The sequence below is a fragment of the Trichechus manatus genome, unplaced genomic scaffold, assembly GCF_000243295.1.
Source record: "Trichechus manatus latirostris isolate Lorelei unplaced genomic scaffold, TriManLat1.0 scaffold00019, whole genome shotgun sequence".
NCBI classification, from domain to species: domain Eukaryota; kingdom Metazoa; phylum Chordata; class Mammalia; order Sirenia; family Trichechidae; genus Trichechus; species Trichechus manatus.
This window is the reverse complement of record NW_004443955.1, coordinates 25,221,007-25,236,952: the sequence shown is the minus strand read 5'-3', so window position 1 is coordinate 25,236,952 and position 15,946 is coordinate 25,221,007. Positions and strand designations below refer to the sequence as shown.

Here is a 15,946-nt window from a genome sequence, read left to right as displayed (position 1 = left end):
GGAAATCTGCTATGAAAGTTCACAGCATTGAAAACCCTCTGAAGCAGTTCCATACATGGGTCTACACATGCACACATGGTTGCCACGACTCAATCAACTCCACAGCAAGTAACAACAACAATAACAAAGCATTAATAAGTACATAAAAGCACTGGTCTTACCGTGAGGAGATCATGATTTGATTTCTGACTTTACCACTAACCTCCAATAGTCATTTGATTATTCTAGGCCCAAGTTTCCTCCTTTTGAGAAGGAGAGTGTTAGACTAGATTGTTTCTAAGGACTCCTCTGGCATTAATTGTCTATGAATCTATAACTTTCTATTCAAAGAAGCTGAGACTGGCATCAATGTGCATAAATACTGCATTGTTATTTGTACCAGAAAAGAGAAGCCCAAGAGAATTTACTCCTGACAAGGGTACCAAAACCTCTCCAATCATGCCCATCTGGTGAAACAACTACGCGTTACCATGGTAACATAAATGCGTGTTAGGTCTGGCCAGGTGCCTGACGTACTTGCCGTTGATGACACCATCTGGGTTGAGCATAGGGATGATCTTGAAAATGAAATTTTCTCTCAGGAGTCTAGCCACGGGGTCACTGCTGACCAGGAACTCCAAAGCCCCCTTCATTACCCAACTGGCATTGCTCTCTCCTGGGTGAACTCGGGCGGTGATCACCTGGTATGGACGTTGCCCTGCAGAAAAAGGGAGAAAAGAAAATTAAACCTAAATATGCTTTCCATTTCTATCAAGATAGTCTCCAGGGGGCCAGAATTATACCTGGCTGGCATGGAGTCCCAAATAGGTTGATTATTCTTAATACATATGATCTACATGAATTCATTTTCCATCCGCCTCCATCTTGCACTAGAAAACTCAAGATTTGAGTGTAAAGTTGAGCTCAAGGCCGTTATCAAAAGCATAAGTACCCGGTGGTATTAAAAGAGGCCAAAAAGTAAACTTTATGAAGATCACCAAAGAAAAGAATGAGCTCTCCAGAGTGCAGTCCTATTGTATGACACCAGATATCACAGGTTTGAAATTAAATCTCATCTTCATCATCTAACAGCTGTGAGATCTTATTTTCTCTGAGGCTATTTCTCATCTAAAAAATGGCAACAATAATACCTACCTCATCTGGTTGGTACACAAACAAAAGATTTAAATCTAAAATACCCAGCACATTGCATGCCATTCAGCACATGTTGGTTCCTTCCCTCCTCATTATAAATTTTGTGGGTAGTATGGTCCTCGTTATCTGTCAGAAGAAGGAGTTAAGTAGAGAAGTGATGTATTGGGAACTTTATGATTATAAGACATTTAACTCAATACTTGAGAGAAATCTGACAGAATGAATCTCTCAATTCTGGGGTCACAATACTTTCTTCACTTCTCAAAGGGTGTCACGAAAAGGCTCTCTACCAAGTGTGTACTGACCTCAGTAGAACTTATGGAGAATGCACTGATTAGGGAATGATATGCTTATCTTTCCTTCTTTGCCAATAGAAGACATCTGGAGTGTCAAAGTGTTGACTCATACTCTGAGGCCATATCTGTGTGTTGGTGGAAGTGAATTTTGATTGATTAGTGATATCTATCCCCCATATTCACAGGTATATGGAGATGGCATCCTACCAGGAATTCACCAAGTCTACTCTAACCCCTTGTCCTATTCTGTACTGTTTTTTTCTGACTCTTTTTTTCATTTGTATCTTCAACCAATTACTTATTGCTCCTAAATCCACTCTAATGGCAATAACCAAGTATTTTCCAATATCTAGCCACTAAACAGCCTAAAATTTAATAAACCAGTAATTGCTTTCTGTATCATTTAACTTCTGAGTTAAATATGGTTTTTCATCCCTTAAACTGGTAGTATTTTCTGAGGGCACAAACTGTGTCTAATTCTGTCCAAAAAAAGCTAAAACCGAATAGCTCTTGATAACAGACCTAAAGAACATATGACAGAAAATAGAAAAAGTAACTTAAAATACATATTAATATTATCATCAAATGAAACAAAAAAAAAAAAAAACACTGTCTCTTCCAGTTGTCTGCTAACAGCCACTGAGATCTATGTTTAAGGGGAATGTTGATAGCTGCTGTCAAGTCAGCTCTGACTCATGGTGACTGCTTGTACAGCAGAATGAAAATTGCCCAGTCCTTTGCTAGCTTCATGATCATTTATATGCTTGAGTTCATTGTTGCCGCCTCTGTGTATCTTCAGTGCCTTCCAAATTAGGGGGCTCATCTTCCAGCACTATATTAGGCAATATTCTGTTGTAATCCATGGGATTTTCATAGACTAATTTTTGGAAGAAGATTGCCAGGCCATTCTTCCTAGTCTGTCTTAGTCTGGAAGTTCCGCTGAAACCTATCCACTCTGGGTGGCTCTGCTGGTATTTGAAATACCACTGTCATAGCTTTCAGCATCACAGCAACATGCAAACCACTACAGTACAACAAACTGACAGACAGGTGGTGGCACAGATCAGTATGTTTTTATTGACTATGGTGAGGAAAAGTCACCTCAGCTCCTTATAGGTCCTCTATACATTGGAGATAATAGTTATGTTTTTCCTTAAACAGATGTCTTGAGCATGTTCAGGACTACAGCAGGCAAGCAAAGGTTGAACAAATTATGGTCCTTGTTTTCTAAGAGTCCATGGCATTTCTCAGTAGCAACAAATATGCAAGCAAATAATGACAAGTAGGGTTGCATCTAAAGCACCAAAAATAGACCTGACTGAGAGGTAAGGACTTTCTCAGAGATGTAATGTATTTGGACTGGATCTTGCAGCATAAGTTATCATCTTACCAGGTACAGAAGGTGAGAAAGGGCCTTCTAAGCAAAGGAAAAGTTACAGGCAGAAACACAGAGGAATGAAAGTCAGCAGCACATTCAAGAATGAAGAACAGTTACATGTGGCTGAAGCAAAGGGCTGGGCAAGGTCGCACATGAATGGAGAGAAGTAGACTGATGCTCAGCTGGTAAGAGCTTCCCTTACATAAACTGATCAGATATTTGCACTTATCCAATAGGCCAGAAGTTTTCAACCACGGAGTCAGTGTAACACTGTTGTGCTGTGATTAGCGGTGGGGTCTGTTACAGAATCATCAGTTACGAATAAACTACAAATATTTGCTTGTGACACTATAAAAATGGCACAAACTGCTGGTTGCCTGCCCAGCAACCATTCTGTTCTTCTTTCTTCCTAATAAGCCCCTGATTTTTGGGAGAGAAGAATGTTCCCAGCTTAAGATATCCAGGTTCACGGATATCTTCTGTTGTAGGTGGGAGTAAGTCATGTGACATAATTTTGGCCCGTGAGATGTAAATGGTAGCAGGGGTGATTCTTTTTGGAATACTGATTAAAGGAAACCATTTCACCTGGCAAATGCTTCTTGGTTTTTATCTCCTATCTTTTTCTCTTCCTCTTCTTTCTGCCTTCACCATAAATGTGAGATTTTCAGGTCAGGAAACCACCTTGAGAATCAAAGTCACATGCTAAGGTGGCATAACATTAGAAAGAGTCTGGATTCTTGATAAATTCCTTAAGCAGCTACACCACACCTTCTCTACTTTCTTCAATATTTCTGGATATTTGAGAACAATAAGCCCTTATTTGACTAAGCCAATCTAATCATGTTTATATTCCATGATGTTAAACTCCATACTAGTTTCTATAAATATAAGATGAAATTTAAAGCCATCCTTACAATAATGTTACCTTGAATGGCAGGCATTGTGGTGTGCCTTCTGGACTGGGGAGAAAATAGCGAAAGAGGGATTTGTAATGAGAATCATATTTGACAATGTGTGTCCCAGAAAAGAATGGTTGAGAGCCATGAACTTAAGAAATAGGGAGTCAATCAATGATGGGTTTTCAGCAGGAGAAAAACTTGCCAAAACCTGTGCTTTAGAAAAGTAATTCTGACTTCATTGTAGATGATACGTTTGCCTAATCAGAGACTTTAGGGTATAGTTGATTAGAGAATAGCTTTTAGAGCCATATTTCCAGAGTTCAAATTCCAGCTCTGCTATTTTCTACCAGAGATGATTTATGTTCCTCTATGCTGATGCAGAAACTAATAGCTCCTTACACATGCATTTGTTGAGAAGATGGAATTAATTTAACATGAAACACGCTTAAAAGAGTTGTTGATACATAGTAAGTGCTTAAATAAAGGTTAACTGCGGCACTGCTGCAGCTGTTACTGTTATTACTATTCCCAGGAATGTTCTGAGTTTTAAAGTTACCTGGGAAGTTCTCTGAGGCCAAACTTTAAAAGATTTGACCAATGTAATTGATTATTATTTTCCTTATGAACTGACACCATTAAGGTATTTTTGTTATACCTAGGCCATTGTTTACGTCTCGATTTCACTTATCAAAGACAAATGAGACAACTACCTTTAGGAAATCAAAGAGCAAAGGAATGGATGCTTTAAAATACCAATTGGAAAAATGTTTTATGACAAAACTAAGGAAGTTTCTGAAGAGATCAGCACTGGATTGGGTGTTCTATGTGTGAGACTAATGATTCACTAACTGAAACTTTCTAAATGAGCTTGTTGGGGAAAAGGGAAATACAGTAAGCTAGCTGAGCACAGTGGAAATTAACTGGAGGTCACCTTTTCCACTATATCATTTGCTCAGAGTCACTTTTCACTCCTTCCAAAGCAAGCTGCATTGGCACTCCAATAAAAAGCTTATTGAGAAATAAAGAGGCTTGATGAATTTGTACCCAATCAGTAGCCTATTTTCCGTTCTATAATTCCGTATCACTCTCTTTGTGGTTTTTGAACCGTGTTCATTTGCAGCATAGTGAACAGTAATAGTAAGTGCTCCTAGCCCAGCAAGAAGAAATAAAAAATAGCTTAAGCTCTTGTAAATTTTCGACACCAACGGAACGTTCTCATTGTCTGGACCAGTCAGCTCCCATTGCCTGATAGCCCCAGTACAATGCAGTGCATTAGTCAATAAGCCAAATGCAAGCCCTTGCAGAGAGACATTAACAGTGTGTTTCCATTGGAGGGTCAGGTTGATAATATGCTGTATTATAATACACCACATGACCTGGCAAGCTGTTCTGAGCATCTTAAAGAAGCAAATGGGGAAAACTATAGGTTCTCATAAAGACATAAGCAGCACTTCAGTCATTTCTAGTTGATTTTCCTCTCTCCCCCTCTGTGATTTAAGACAATTTTGCAGTCATATCAGTGAATTAAACTTACGGGACCATTCAGTTGTAGCAGCAAATGGTACTCCATAGAACCCATAATAGACAACAGCTGTAAATAGCACGCAGCACACGTACTACGTGCCTTTTTTCTTGTAATTGACAAGTCCAGTCTTAATAACTCATCTTTGCTTAGCATAGGGCAAAGAATGTCAGGTGTCTGCATTTATTGTTTTTTCTCTGCAATTTATAAAATCTATTCCAGAGGCATCAAAATCTATGAAGGAGACACGGTTTGGCCATACTCTAATTCTTGAAGTTACGCATTGGCAATTATGTCAGCGGTAGTGACAACTGTAAAGAGACATTAGGAACTACTAGAGGATTGAATGATGCCTAAGGGAAATCAAGCTAAAAGCCAGTAAAAAGTTGAGTAAACACTGAAGACATGTGTGAGGATATACATGTCTATCCAACTATATAAACATCCATACATTTACTCCTTCTTTCTTTCAACAACATATATTAAGCTCCTGCTGGCACTCTGCTGCTTTTGAGGATTCCAAAAGAAATAATGGTTTTTGCCCTCAGGGAACTAATCATAGTCAGGCACACAGATAATTACAATCCCATGTGGTCAGGGGCATTCATCAAAACATTTTCAAAGCACAGTGGACTGCTCATCACAACCCTTTTTTTAATATAATAATGTGGGCAGTTGGGTATAACTTAAATCTCCATCCACAAGGAATGAGTCATAAAATGGTACGTAAAACAGAACATTAGGCAGTCATTGAAAATGACATGTAGAGTCTCTCTGTTGACACGAGGAGATTCCCATGACACAATGGTGAGTGAAAAAAAAAAACAGGTAAGAGAGATGCATCATAGAATGGTCTCATTAGTGTGTAGCTGTAACATCTATGCAAAAGATGGAGTCCCTGCATGGTGCAAACAGTTAACATGCTCAGGTGCTAACTGAAAGTTTGGAAGTTCAAGTCCACCCTGAGGTGCCTCAGAAGAAAGACTTGGCAATCTACTTCTGAAAAATCAGCCACTGAAGACCCTATGGAGCACAGTTCTATTCTGACACACATGGGGTCGCCATTATTCAGAGTTGACTCGACAGCAATGGGTTTCATACAGAGACACACCTGAGAGTGGAGGTCATCTGGATGATTTCTGTGTCTTCTTTATCCTTATCTGGAATGTTTACCTCTTCAGAAAATAATAATCATGTCTCAATTTTCAAAAAAGCAAAGTATTTTTCTATACTGTAGTAGGACACCACAGAAGAGGAAGAATAAAAAAATAAATTTTCACTTAAGAGGTGATAGTTGATTTGGTTTGTCAAGTTTGAGTAAGAACTTGTCAGGTGAAGGAAAAGGAAAGAAGTTGCATAAAAGGGCCAAGTAATATGTTTGTAAACTAACAAAGCAATAAAGTACACAATGCCTGAAGAAGAGCGAAGTGAGTTTATATGACTGAAGCATTAGCTACATGGAAGGCAAGAGTGGAAGTGAAGCTGAAAAAGTTTGTACCTGCTTCTGCAAGCCTTCATAGCCCATGCTAAGGAATTTAGAAGGAAGTTTGTATGCTATGGAAGCACCATGGAAAATCATTATGCAAAAGTATGATAGGATGGGAGTTCTTGCTGGAGCTATAGAGTTAGATGGTGGGGTTAAGGGATAGGAGAAATGGCCAAGAGGGCAAACTGTGGTTCCAAGAGGAAGCCAGCTAACATGGAAGCAAACCTAGAAGAAAGCGTGCATAAATATGACCTGCCTGAAGGGCAAAGTGGTGAGAAAGAGGACAATGAAACAGAAAGGGAGAAATGGGGGAGGGGATTCTGCACACAGGAGATACTTGATAATGTAAAGAGACATTTTTAGTAGTCACAACTGGGAAAGGAAGGATCCTACTGGTATCTACCGGATAAAAGTTAGGGATGCTGCTAAACATTGTACAATACACACAACAGACCACCACAACCAAAAATTATCTAGCCCTAAATGTCAATAGTTATACAATTGAGAAACTTTGGTTTATCGAACTAGCTAAACTATCCAGTACAATGTTGAACAGAAACGGTGATAGTGGCAATTTTTGTCTTGTTCCTAATCTCAGAAGAAAAACTTTCAATTTTTCACCATTAAGGCTATTTTGAAAGTACACTTTATCAAATTAAGGGAGATCTCTTCATTCCTAGTGGTTAAGAGTTTTTTAATTTTAAAGAATGTCAGATTATTTCAAGTGATTTTTCAGCATCTATTGAGATAAATACATGATTTTCTCCTTTATTCTGTTAATGTGATGAATTACATTGATTTATTTTTATTTCCTTTATAGAAAACTTAAATATACATAAATGTATTTATCTCCCAGCTACAACAATCATCAATTCATAGCCACTCATTTCATGTATACTCCCATCCAGTCTTCAGCTCTCAGAAGATCATCTTGAAGCAAATCTTGGGCATCATTTCATTTCAATCCTGACTGATCAGTTTTTTCAAGCTGTATCAACCTTACACTCCTGAAATAAAACCAATTCGATTGTGATATATTATCTTTTTATGCAGTTCTGGATTCAGTTGAGGAGCCCTGGTAGCACAGTGGTTAACGTACTTGGCTAAAAGCCTGTGGTTCAAACGCACCAGTTGCTCCGCAGGAGAAAGATGTGGCAGTCTGCTTCCATGAAGATTTACAGCCTTGGAAACCGGTTATGGATTGATCTGTGTCCCACAGTAACGTGTGTCAAGTTGGCTAGGCCATGATTCCCAGTACTGTGTGATTGTCCACCATTTTGTCATCTGATGTGATTTTCCTATGTGTTGTGAATCCCGCCTCTATGATCTTAATGAGGGAGGATTAAAGGCAGTTATGTTAATGAAGCAGGACTCAATCTTCAAGACTAGGTTGTATCTTGAGTCAATCTCTTTTGAGATATAGAAGAGAGAAGCCAGCAGAGAGACAGGGGGATATCCTACCACCAAGAAAGTAGTGCCAGGAGCAGAGCATGTCCTTTGGACCCGGGTTCCCTGCCTTGAGAAGCTCCTAGACCAGGGGAAGGTTGAAGAGAAGGACCTTCTTCCAGAGCTGAGAGAGAGAGAAAGCCTTTCCCAGGAGCTGGCACCCTGAATTTGGACTTCTCGCCTCCTAGACTATGAAAGAATAAATTTCTCTTTGTTAAAGTCATCCACTTGTGGTATTTCTGTTATGGCAGCACTAGATAATAAGACAAAATTCTATGGGGTAGGGTCACTATGTGTAGGAATCAACTGGATGGCAATGGATTTAGTTAGGTTTGGTTTGGTTGGATTCAGTTAATTATTTCTTTAGGATTTTTGCATCTGTGAGTCTCATGGGAGAAACTGACCTGAATTTTTCTTTCTTGTACTATCCTTGTCAGGCTTAGGTATCAAGGCTATCATGAGTTGGAAAGCATTACCTTTATTTCTGTTATCTGGAACACTTTTGCAAGATTAGAATTATTTCTTCCCTAAGTGTAAAATTACCTGGTGAAACCACAGACCTAGAGTTTTCTTTGTCATAAGACTTTACAACAATCCAACTTAAATAGTAACAAACTGAAATTATTAAAAAATACATTCAAATTATTTATAACAAAGCTAATGATTTAGATTTTCTATTTCTTCTTTTGTCAGTTTGATAATTATATTTTTCTATAGTTTTGCATTGTAATCTGTATTTTCTAATTTGTTGGCAAAAAGTTACTTTTGAAACCCTCTTATTACATTTAAGTTTCTGAGAATCTCTAGTGATAGTTTTTTTTTTTCTGATATAGTGTTTTTTCCTTGATCAATCTCCAAAAGAACTTATGATTTTTAGTTCTTTCCAAGAACCAACTCTTCTTGGATAGTTTTATTTATTTTACATTTGTTTTCTATTTAATTAATTTTTGCTTTTAATTTTTATTTTTCCTTCCTTCCACTTTCTTTGATTGTAATGCTTTTGTTCTTTTACAAAGAAATACAGATGGAACTTAGATCATTGGCCCATCATATGATGAAATTTTGTGTAAGTTATATGCTTAAAAGAATGTTGTTGTGTGCAGTGTTCCACATATATCAATTAGTTCAAGTTTGTTAATCATGTTGTTTAAATTTATATGCTTATTGATATAATATCTATTTGGTCATTGAATTGCTGAGAGGGATATATGAAAAACCTCCAAAGACCACTGTAAATTTGTCTATTTTTCATTACACTGTTGTCAAACTTTGCCTCATTTATTTTAAAGTTATGTTATTAAGTATATACAGATTTAGAATTGTTATATGTTCTTGATTAACTGAACTTCTTATGATTATGAGCTATCCTTCTATAGCTACTAAAGCACTTTGCCCTAAAGTCTCCATTGTATTAATATAGCTATTCTGGCTTTCTTCTGGTTAGTGTTTATAAGGTGTATATTTTTTCACCCCTTTACTTTTAACCTTTTTATAAATTTTGATATATATTTGTCCCTTGAAAGCACTGTATAGTTGAGTAGTGTGTTTTATCCAGTCCAACATTTTTTTTTTAAATTGGAATATTTAATCCATTTACATTTTATGTAATGAAGGATATATGTGCGTTTAGCACTATCGTTTTATTATTGCTCTTCATTTTTTTAAAAGGTGATCCAATGGAATGCAGAAATTATCAGACAATATCATTAACATCACACACAAGTAAAATTTTGCTGAAGATAATTCAAAGATGGTTGCATCAGTACATCAACAGGAAAACTGCCAGAAATGCAAGCCGGATTCAGAGGAAGATGTGGAAAGAGGGATATCATTGCTGATGATGGATCTTGGCTGAGAGCAGAGAATACCAGAAAGATGTTTACCTGTGTTTTACTGACTATGCAAAGGCATTCGACTGTATGGACATAACAAATAATGGATAACATTGCAAAGAAGGGGAATTCCAAAAACTTAATGTGCTCATGAGGAACCTGTACAGAGACAAGAGGCAGTTGTTTGAACAGAAGAAGAGGATACTGCATGGTTTAATGTCAAGGAAGGTGTGCATCAGGGTTGTATCCTTTCACCATACTTATTCAATCTGTATGCTGAGCAAATAATCTGAGAAGCTGGACCATATGAAGAAGAATCGGGCATCAAGATTGGAAGAAGACTCATTAACAACCTGCAATATGCAGATGACACAACCTTGGTTTCAGAAAGCAGAGAGGACCTGAAGCACTTACTGATGAAGATCAAAGACTACAGCCTTTAGTACCGATTACACCTCAACATAAAGAAAACAAAAATCCTCGCAACTGGACCCATAAGCAAGGTGATGATAAACAGAGAAAATATTGAAATTGTAAAGGATTTCATTTTACTTGGATCTACAATCAATGCCCATGGAAGCAGCAGTCAAGAAATCAAACAACTTATTACATTAGCCAAATCTGCTGCAAAAGACCTCTTTAAAGTGTTCAAAAGGAAAGATATTACTTTGAGGACTAAGGTGCGCCTGACTCAAGTCATTGTATTTTCAATTGCCTCATATGCATGTGAAAGCTGGACAATAAATAGGGAAGACCCAAGAAGAATTGATGTCTTTGAATTATGGTGTTGGCAAAGAATATTGAATATATCATGGACTGCCAGAAGAACGAACAAATCTTTCTTGGAAGAAGTACAGGCAGAATGCTCCTTAGAAGGGAGGATGGCAAGACCTCGTCTCACGTACTTTGGACATGTTATCAGGAAGAACCAGTCACTGGAGAAAGACATCATGCTTGGTAAAGTAGAGGGTCCGCAAAAAAGAGGAAGACCATAAACAAGATGGATTGACATAGTGGCTGCAATAATGGGCTCAAACATAGCAATGATTGTGAGGATGGTGCAGGACTGAGCAGTGTTTTGTTCTGTTGCACATAGGATTTCTATGAGTGGGAACCAACTCATCAGTGCCTAACAAAAAGAGTTATATGGTCTATTTTCTTTCCTGTCTTACCTTCATTGGAGTTGACTGGGTATTTTCTCATTATGACTTTTTTCTCCTCGATTAGCTTGGTAGTTATATACTCTTTCATTCTTTAATTGGTATATGTTGTTAATGTTGTGTGCCATTGAGTAGATTCCGACTTACAGCACCCTATAAGACAGAGTAGAACTTCCCCCATAGGGTTTCCAAGGCTGTTACAGAAGCAGACTTTCACATCTTTCTTTAGTGGAGCAACTTGTGGGTTTGAACTGCTAACCTTTCACTTAGCAGTCAAGCACCACCACCAGGGCTCCTTAATTGGTATCTAGAGTTGACAAATACGTATCTTTGACTTATCCCAATGTAATATAATCTAACACATTTTAATTTCCACTGTATATCTTAAAATTCAGATTATATTTATTATTTGATACAGTCAATATTAATTTAGATTACATCACATGTTTACCCTTTTAATGACTCCTCACTCTTTACTGTGTCTACAAGCTTCCATCAGGTTTTATTTTCCTTCCACCTGAGAATCACCTCTTCATAGTTCTAGTATGGGTCTTCTAGCAATGAACACTTTCACTTTTTTTCTGTCTGAAAATGAATTAATCTCATTTTCAATTTTGAAAAATACTTTTACTGGGTATAAAATTATATCACCCCTGCTGCAGAGCTCTCCGCCTTCCGTTGCTCTCTATGTTCCTTCCACCAGGCTCCTGCAAGAACCTGGCTACTTTTAATGGCCTTCACAAGTAGTTTGACTCCTCATTTTGCAGGAAAATGTGTTTTTTGTTTTCTGTTGTACGTGTTCTTTGTACGTGGTTTCCAAGAGAAAAGAGAATGTTTTCATTGGAATTTTGAATTTCTTGAACTTCCTCATACTTTTTCTTTCTTACTTTTTCCGTTGATTCTCTTTGATATTTCCAGGTGAACAATCCTAGCACTTGCAAATAATGAAGTTTGTCTTCTATGCAAAGGCTATACCACTTATTTCTGAAATATATCTAACTTCTTAGACAGAATTTCCTCAATAATGTGACGTCACAACTGGTGGATATCTGACAACTAACAAACAGTTTTGACAAGCTAGGTTAAAATGTGTGGGACTGTATGTAAACGCATTCATGACAATTCTATAGCACCTAGTAGCGGACAAGGCACTTTCCCTTACGTTATTCCTGTAGCGCTCAGAGTAAATTTCTGAGGTAGGCAACACAGGTATTATCTTGATCTCTAGTATTATTGAAGAGAAATGTAGAGAAAGCAACAAAAAACTTAAGTGTTATCAAAAAAAGTGAATCAAAACCAGTGTTCTTTTCATTTTGCATTATCCTGTGTGTGTATTTAAGACGGTGGAAATAAAACCTGTTGAGACAAAACATGGTACTTTGAGGGATGGGTGTGAGAAGGGGGGGAATAAGCACCAGATAAATGATGAATCGGGAGACCTGGGTTTGAGGTTTGGTTCTGCCTCTTACTAATTGCATGGATTTGGGCAAATTAAAATATTTTACAATCTTACTTCCTGATCTGTAAAATAATACTCTCTTAGGTCTTTGCAGCACCAAACTCAATGATTATCAATGGTGATGGCAGTTAAAAACTAAACTTTTAGCCAGTGGTTTTAATCTTCAATTCTACAGTATTCTTCTATATCCTTTTCATAGGGTTGCAAACAAGAAGCAAAATTGCCAGAAACATTTTTTTTCTTTTTCTAATCATCAGTTGAAAGTGCTAATAAGCAGTGAAGCAGTCAAAAGTTAGTTGGCAGCAGAAGAGAACAGAAAGTGTGGGTAATCACTGCTAATAATCAGCTTCAGAACAACAAAGCATGGGCTGGCACTCTCTTGCTCCTCCCAATAACTGGGGCACAATTCCTTCCCAGATAAGTAGGGCCTGTCTGCAAACATGCTTTCACTTACAAACTCTTAAACTATGATCTTTCTGGCCCAAATAACAACAGACTAAGAGAATTAACCAACTTGTAGTTTCCAAATTATTTGTACCTATGGTTCCTCCAAATGTTGAAATAAAATTCTCCATTAGATCCCAAATTTCTCATTCTCATCCTTACCTTCCTGTGGTGGTGAGAAGTGGCCTCAGACCCTCTCCTTTCAAGAACTCCGACCTCTACCTGCCTTTCAAAGCCTATGGTATGGCCCCCATTCCCCAAAATGACATGTAGCCTGGAAAGCGCTGACTTCTCTCTGGGAAAATTTTTTAGTTTCACCAAAGAGATGTAGGGGTCCATGGACTGACAGCAGGGGACAGGAGATGTTCATGGCCTCACTCCTCTTGCTGGGGATCCTCAGGGCAGCAGGGTAGAAGCTGTAGAGGCAAAGGCCAGACAAAGGCCCTCCATAGGTAATAAACTGGAGAAATTGACTGGAGGACTGTGATCTTCCTACTGACAGCCCGGGAATCTTTTTCTTAACTCATTTAAACTTCATCACAAATTAGAGGTCTTCACACAGCGGAAGGGGGAATTTAAAGGTAAAATATATTTCCCTCTAATGACCAGGACCTCCAGGGTCCCACCCTCTCTCATTCTCCTCTCTTAGCCATACATCCTCCCTCTCTTTACTGCATGCCTACAACTTCTTCCTCACCATCTGGTCCATCCATAGCAGCCCCAGTGACCTAAAAACAAACACAAACACCCAAATCTGACTACATCACCTTCAAGGACACTCTATTTCCTACATGATAAAGCCCACGATCCTCATAGAGTCCTCCGTGAAATTCCCCACCAGCAGGCCCACTGATGATCTGGTCTCATTTCCTGTCACTCTTGAACCAAGTATTCTCCACTCTACTTTTTACCGTTCTTCCAATGCACCATGTCCTCTCCCATCCATGGCTCATGTTTTTGTACATGCTATTCCCTCTATTTGGAAGATTTCCCCCACTTTTCTTACTGGCAAACTCTTATTGTCCTTCCCCCTGAAGCTCTTCTTGACTCCTGTAGACAGAAAGAACATCTCCCTTCTCCTGTGTCGGATGGCACATTATCCACGCACTTGTATAGAACTCACCACATGACATTATAATCCATTTCCCTGTTTGGTGTCTTCCATTACCCTGTCTGCTTCTTGTATCTTATTTTTCTGTCCCTAAAGCAGGGCACAAAGTGATTATTCAGAAAATTTTTGTTGAGAAGGTGGGTGAAAGTAACTGTAATTAACCCCTCCCTGCCAAGTCATGTCACAACGTATTTACCCTCTGTTTTTTCTTTAGTTAATTGATTCATTCTTTCAGCAAGTATCCATTGAGCCCTATGATGTGCCAGGCACTATACTAGTGACTGAAACTACAACAGTGAAAGAGTCAAAATTATAGCCACCAAGGAGCTTACCTTCTAGTGGGGAAGGTAAATGAGAGCATAATGCAAGTACTATGAAGAAAACTGGGGCCCCTAGGTGGTGCGAATGGCTAACACACTCAGCTGTGAACTGAAAGGTTGGAAGTTCAAGTCCACTCAGAAGCACCTTGGAAGAAAGACCTGGAGTTCTACTTTGAAAAAATCAGCCATTGAAAACCCTATGGAGCACAGTTCTACTCTGACACACACGGGGGCGCCATGAGTTAGAATCAAATCAACAGGAACAGGTTGGATGAAGAAAAATAAAGCAAGGGTGAGGCAATGAAGAGTGATAGGGAGAGATGAGGCATCATCATTTTAGAAAAGATGGTCAAGAGAGAGCTCTTTTGAGAGTTGACATTTGAGCAGAGAACTCTCTGAACTGAGGGAACCTGTCCAATGAGGAGCAGAGCTGGAATACAGTGGGAGAGAAGGAAGGTGCTAGGAGACGAGGTAGGACAAGTAGACAAGAGCCAGATTATGTGAGGTTTACAGAGAAAGATTGTAGACGTGATGGGAAACCATGGAGGTTTTGAGCAGGGAAGTACCACGATCTAATTTGTACTTTTAAAACATCAGTCTGGCTCTGGAATGTAAAATTATCTGAAGGAGAGTAAAAGTCCAGACCGTTAGGTCTCTAACATATGACAACACAATGTTCTATGTTTTAGATGTGACGCCAAGGAAGGCAAAAACCAAACCCATTGCCAGCGAATCGATTCCGACTCATAGTGACCCTACAGCACAGAGTATAACTGCCCCGTAGGGTTTCCAAAGCTGTAATCTTTATGGAATCAGACTGCCACATCTTTCTCCCATGCAGCGGCTAGTGGGTTTGAACCCTGGACCTTTCAGTTAGCAGCTGAGCACTTAACCACTGCACCACCAGGGATCCTTCAAGGAAGGCAGATCAGTGTAAATTATATGTCTTCAAAAGCAGTCACTCATCATAATTTTTGGCTTTTTGTGACCACTGAGAAAGTTTCCATCCATGAAGTGGTAGGCAGGATTATGTGGCCATTAATTTATTCAGTATTTATTATCTTCTTTGGAAACCCTATGAGGCAGTTCTACTCTGTCATATAGGGTGGCTATGAGTCAGAATAGACTCATTGGCAACGGGGTGGGGCGGGGGGGAAGAGGGGAAGAGACGTGCCAAGGAAGGAGCCCTGTTTAACCGCTGGGCTGCTAACTGAAAGGTTGGCAGTTTGAACCCACCAGTTGTTCTGCGGGAGAAAAATGAGGCAGTCTGCTTCCATAAAGATTACAGCCCTGGAAATCCTATGGGGGCAGTTGTACAATGTCCTATATAGGGTCGCTGTGAGTTGGAATCGACTCCATGGCAACGGGTTTGTTTTGTTTTTTTTTTCTCTCAATGTGCCAAGGAGTATATCAAACATTGAGGATACCAAAGAGTATTAGGCAGAGTCTCTGTCATTAA

General features: G+C 38.8%; 1 protein-coding gene across 1 annotated transcript in view; it reads right to left on the bottom strand.

Moving 5' to 3' along the window:
- Positions 1–458: 458 nt before the first annotated feature.
- AGBL1 (AGBL carboxypeptidase 1) overlaps positions 459–15,946 on the bottom strand; it is a 342,641-nt gene continuing 327,153 nt past the window's right edge. Inside the window, exon 18 of the mRNA XM_004372695.3 lies at positions 459–697. Coding sequence (XP_004372752.3) covers positions 459–697 — 239 coding nt within the window. The remainder of the gene's footprint in view (positions 698–15,946) is intronic.